This window comes from Leiobunum rupestre, chromosome 1 (genome assembly GCF_980474605.1).
Source record: "Leiobunum rupestre chromosome 1, qqLeiRupe1.1.hap1, whole genome shotgun sequence".
Classification (NCBI taxonomy): domain Eukaryota; kingdom Metazoa; phylum Arthropoda; class Arachnida; order Opiliones; family Sclerosomatidae; genus Leiobunum; species Leiobunum rupestre.
In genome coordinates, this window is record NC_143384.1 from 9,837,518 (window position 1) to 9,843,228 (window position 5,711).

The window sequence follows — 5,711 nt, forward strand, 5'->3', positions numbered from 1 at the left end:
AAATAGTTTGATAATGCCACAAAATGGTAAATGCTAATCACCTTCAATATTTTTGATATTTCAGCATTTAGCAATGGGAATCTTTGAGAATACTTTCGCCACTAGTGGCATGACCGAACAAGAGGTTCTTTAAGCAGCCAACGAAAGATTTTATTTTCTAAGACCACCTCGACCACGTTACAAAATTTTGAGACTATTGCTTAACATATATCAAAAATAATTTGAATCGGTAAATTCTAAAGTAAAAACGTTTTTAAAGAAATAAATTTTATGCTTTATTATTAACTATTAATTTATGTAACAACGACATAAAGTACTAGCCACTTTACGCGCAAGGCCTGCATGAATGACCACATCCATTAGAACAGCACTTTTGATTGGTAGGACAAGAATCTGTATTTCCCCCGCATTCTTCGACGCACAATCCTAAGGTTCCTTTCCTAACCGGTGGACAAACGCAAGTACTACCGTCGTTCACTATCAAAATAGACAAGTAAAGGAAAATAATCAAGATTAAAATACCTCTAAAGAGAAAGTATAAATTATTTCTAAAATGTATGTAATGTTGCAAAACCTTAAGTGCTACTTTGTCGAGGGGCTGATCACTCCCCGTAATCGGTGTACAGGCCTGTAGCTTTGACTGCACTAAAATGATTACGCGAGTGAGTACAGATTTAGCACTACCAAAGGCTGTACTCATTTTCATATTTATGTAATTGGTGTACAGATTATGAGAGAGTGGTTAGCCCCTCGTACTTTGTAAAACACCACAAAATTGTCACGTTAAGGCGCATATTTGAAGCAAATAGTTGTGAAAGAGAAATTGACGTTTTGAGGATTAAAATTTGATATGGGCAAACAAGTAAATTTACTTTCTTAGCATGGAAGAATTAGTTTCAGCCGATACTAACACGCACCACACGAGTTGGTATTAACATTAGCTAGACTTTCCTGCGAAAGTTGTACTTCCTTTAAAAAATTATAATTAAACTGGTTGGTTCTACGAATAGGAATAGTCGTGCGCTGCGTTTGAAGTAAGATGGGGCAACCTTATTACTTTGCACCCCTTCATATTTGCGCTCTCTGTATTCTTATTTGGCCCCACAAAGAAATTTAAAGTTTTACCCGTGCGCTTATAAACGCGCCTCCTCGATCGACCGCCATTACATTACAGTCTACGCGGTGGGTGAGGGAAAAACCCGTTTGGGGGGGATGAAATTTCTGCGGTAGAGCGCTCGCTCGTTGGTTGTCTGTACGATAATATGGGCGCCCAGTAAACGTTTCAAAAAAGAGTGTATTGGTTCCAGGTTTTTCTGTAGCACTGTCGGAAAACATAAACTAATCTCAGTTGATGTAAGAGGGAATCTAAAGACGAAGTACTTAGTCTATTGCATTATATTTTTGAGCTGCTATAAACACCGATACGTTTGTTAAATAAAATATTTAAGAGATATTATTGAGATAATATTTTTCTTGAATTATCAGAAACACCAACTGTTTGAATACTTAAAATTGAAGGATTACTAAGAAACTTAAAGATAATTCATGAAAAAACCCAATTCGTTCGCATTTTATATTATCTTTCGCGTCACATTTTGTAGCATAAGAGGTCATTCTTACTGAAACATCGAGGTAGTAGAGTTAAAAATTATCCTAATTTCAAATAAATTGTTTTGATAAACTCTTTATCATTAAAAAAAATATATATATTACGGCAAAGATCAACAGTCAACACAAGACAAATTTCAAAACGATTTACGAATTAATAAGATTGTCAATGATTTTAAAGTCAGTTAAGAGCAGGTTTTTACTTAAACAAAAATGCCACGACAGTGAGCAGAAGAGAACCTGAGGTCACCTACCTCGGGTTTCTATTACACTAGAATGTTTTACAAAACAAAATATGATAAAATTAGCGAAAAAGTAGATTAGATCCATTAGAAAAAGGATAATAAAGCCAAGGAGGATAGGAAGAGAGGCGAAGTAGGAGGTATGAAATAAATCCTTGTAAGAACTCGGTGGAAACTTTCGGAAAAATGGTGGCAACTGGCAACTCGTAGCGTAACGGCCGCAATCTTGCCGCCATTTTTCCAAAATTTTCCCGCCGAGCGCGCGCTAAGCTTCTTACAAGGATGCTGGCGCGTTCATCCATCCTACTTCGCCTCCCTTCCAATCCTCCTTTAGAAAGCTAAATTTAAAAACTTACTAATAGATCGTACCGATAGGTCTGGGAGCAAACAAAAAGACGCGAAACTCTGACCTCTCGTGGTGAGGTCACGCGTAACTTGGTTAAAAGTTTTTACCCGCCCCCATTGAAATTAATGTAAAGTTGGTGATAATTAAACGTTAATTAACCTTCCAAATGGTAAACGAAATATTCCACTGACAATTTTTTCCGTTTATATGAACTTAAATGTAATATAAAATCGTCTTGAAAAATCCTTTATTGCTTTATAACGTTCAAAAATAATATTTTTAACGCGCCATATACATAATCGAACATCTGCTCGTTTAGGTAAAGTTTGCGTTGTCAACGCGCGTATTAGAAAGCAAAATGAAATATTAGAAAGTACGTTGCAATTCGGAACAATATTAATACTTTTCGCGAATTTTGTCATCAGTGAATTATAAATATGACTTGAAATAAGATTCAAGGTTTATTTAAAAGCTAGTTTCATAACTTTTCACCTATTGGTTCGTTCACAATGTATCTTTAAAGTAGACGAAAATTTGAAGGCGGTGACCATAGACATAAAGAAATAGACCCAAGATTCTACGGAGGGTTAAAACGGGAGCGATAACTAGCAGACAACCGGTATTTGTTCCGTATTCCTGTGGTACCACGTTTAAGCGACGCCTGTCGATTAGGAGAGAAAATAAAAAATCATCACGTGACACGTCACTCATGTTCGTGTTTGTAATCTTTTAGGTACTCTGACGTGATTCGCGAATATTTTGGCTGTGAGAATTTAAAATAAGGTTAATTTTTATTATAATTTTTAAATAAGTCAATTAATTCTTTCAAAACCCAAATAACAAGCAGCAGATGATCTTTTAATTAAAAACAAAAAAATTGTAATTTCGAAATGATATTTTGTCAAAGGCTTAAGTAACTCGTGTACTATCCGCCGGTATCCGGTGTGTTTTGGTTATGGCTTGTTATGGGAATATTCCGAGATTCTAAATTTTAAACAAAAGTAAAGGGAATTTAATTTAAAGAAACTACATCCAGTTGAAACTTGAAAATGGAATAGAAAAAACCGGTGATGCTAACTTCTCACCTTTAAATTTTGACCAAGGATCATTTCGTGTAGGTTAAATTATGTTATTATAATTTGAGCAAGATCTCCTTGGTTTTTAGCCAATTTTGTTTAGTTGTTATGAAGAGATATTCCTCTCTCTATAAAAGAAATGTAGTCTAAGAACTAGAACTTGCTGTATTACGAAATATTGTTGGCATGGACATCTTACCAGATCACCACGAACATGTTTGATGCTGAAGTTGGAATCGAACATCATCATTAAGAAAGTTATTAATTTATATTGCAAGCTCAGACTCCACAAATTAGCGAAATCTAGAAATGAAGGGTCAAGCCATCAGACTTAAATTGTCAAAGCTAATTTTATTTCAAGGACAATAGCTACATACCTTTAGTAGAATCATACAATTCATCGAAATTCCCTTTACTTTTGTTTACAATTTAGAATCTCAGAATATTCCCATAACAAGCCATAACCAAAATACACCGGATAGTACACGAGTTACTTAAGCCTTTGACAAAATATCATTTCGAAATTACAATTTTTTGTTTTTAATTAAAAGATCATCTGCTGCTTGTTATTTGGGTTTTGAAAGAATTAATTAACTTATTTAAAAATTATAATAAAAATTAACCTTATTTTAAATTATCACAGCCAAAATATTCGCGAATCACGTCAGAGTACCTACAAACACGAACATGTGTGACGTGTCACGTGATTATTTTTTATTTTCTCCCCTAATCGACAGGCGTCGCTTAAACGTGGTACCACAGGAATACGGAACAAATACCGGTTGTCTGCTAGTTATCGCTCCCGTATATTTTTGGCAAATCAAACTCCGCGTAAGGTGTATATTTCTTTATTATGTCTATGGCGGTGACTCATGCCCAGCCTTAAGCCTCGGTAATCTACCGCGTATTTTGAAACTCAAAAACCTGAGTACTATCTTTAAATGATGGGGAACGCTAATTGTAATACGAAACAATTAACGAAATACGTGGGATTTTTGGCGTTAAATGGACTTAGAACGTATTTCGTCATTTGTTTCTTATTACCAGGAGCGTTCGGGTTTTTCCGTTTGAAAATACGCGGCAGATTAAACCGAGGCTTAGTACTGAGCAAGATTCACTGCCTTTCATTTGCTTTCTAATACACGGGTTGACAACGCAAACTTTACCTAGACGAGCAGATGTTCGATTATCTACATGGCGCGGGGAAAATATTATTTTTGATGTTATAAAGCGATAAACGATTTTTCAAGACGATTGTATATTACATTTAAGTTCATATAAACGGGACAAATTGTCGGTGGAATATTTCTTACATCATTTGGTAGGTTAATTAACGTTTAATTATCGCCAACTTTACATTAATTTCAATGGGGGCGGGTAAAAACGTTTAACCAAGTTACGCGTGAGCTAGCCCCTAGAGGCGCTGCGCGTCAATCGCTCGTACTCTATAACACCGAAAAGAGAAACTAAGCCTAAACATTAAAAATTTCAAAACGAGTTGCGTAGCAACGGAAAGTAGAAGAACCCGTTAAAAGGAAGTTTGAGGTTTAAATATATTTACCTTGGACCAGAATCAACAACATCGAAAGAAAAAATATTTTAGAGTTCATTTTCTTCTTACTGTCTTCAAACGATTAAAGCTAGCAGGCAAACGTTAACGTCAACGCTCTCGAGTGAAACACTTTAGAAACAGAAGCGACCTCCTTTTGAAGCTTTCCGTTTTATTGCGATTGCAAATCAATTCCCGTGAAATACTTTACAAAAAAAACCGACGTGCTTTACGAGTTTTCCTTTAACCGCGATTTCATTCCGAGTGAAATCATTCGAGGGAAATTCATCAGTAAACGTAGTACGTTTAACTTACGACGATACTCTTCACAAGTTTTCCTTCTATAGCGGTTTTTCCCCGAATGAAATCGCGAGATGAGGTAGAATAGATTGGTTTTTCAAATCTGTCAGAATTGCAGGGGCTACATGCAGTTACTATTTTGTTTAACTTATCCTGAATAATTTTGTGTCAAACGGAATGTCACGACAGGCTATAGCCCCATTGCTAATAGACAAGTTGTCACTGACTTTTAAATACACACAATTCTCCGATGTGTTAAATATATTTTGAATCTTTTATATAAATTTCAATAAATTTTTAATCACATTTTACCGGGTGTTTTAAAAGGTTATGCAAAAATGTGCTTCGCCTTAAAAACGCACCGTAGACATCACAAACAAAAACAAATGTCACAAAGTGTTTCATTCCACGCGTCTAAAATTGAATGATAAAAGTCATTGTTATTGTGGTGGGCGAGTATGCCGCCATTCTCAAACGTTATTTTCCAATTTTCGCCGTACCAACATTCATTTCAGCAAGCGTATTTTAAAAATATTTGGGTTTTATAGTGTAAAAATGTTATTTACTAAATACAACGAAAGTATTCTCTG

The 5,711-nt window shown here is 35.2% G+C and overlaps 1 protein-coding gene across 1 annotated transcript; it reads right to left on the bottom strand.

Annotated features, from left to right (window-relative positions):
• Positions 1–250: 250 nt before the first annotated feature.
• LOC149961057 (WAP four-disulfide core domain protein 18-like) lies at positions 251–4,999 on the bottom strand. Its single transcript, XM_090167554.1, has 2 exons — positions 4,834–4,999; positions 251–477 (listed from the first exon to the last, which is right to left on the bottom strand). The coding sequence occupies exons 1-2, from the start codon at positions 4,880–4,882 to the stop codon at positions 326–328; spliced, it is 201 nt and encodes a 66-aa protein (XP_090023680.1). The 5' UTR covers positions 4,883–4,999; the 3' UTR covers positions 251–325.
• Between the last annotated feature and the right edge of the window lie 712 nt (positions 5,000–5,711).

What these genes read in the sequence shown, in the direction of transcription:
- LOC149961057 (XM_090167554.1), bottom strand. Translation starts at nt 4,882, where the DNA reads ATGAACTCTAAAATATTTTTTCTTTCGATGTTGTTGATTCTGGTCCAA. An exon ending in GTTGTTGATTCTGGTCCAAG is followed by an intron (nt 478 to 4,833) that starts GTAAATATATTT and finishes CTATTTTGATAG; the next exon opens with TGAACGACGGTAGTACTTGC.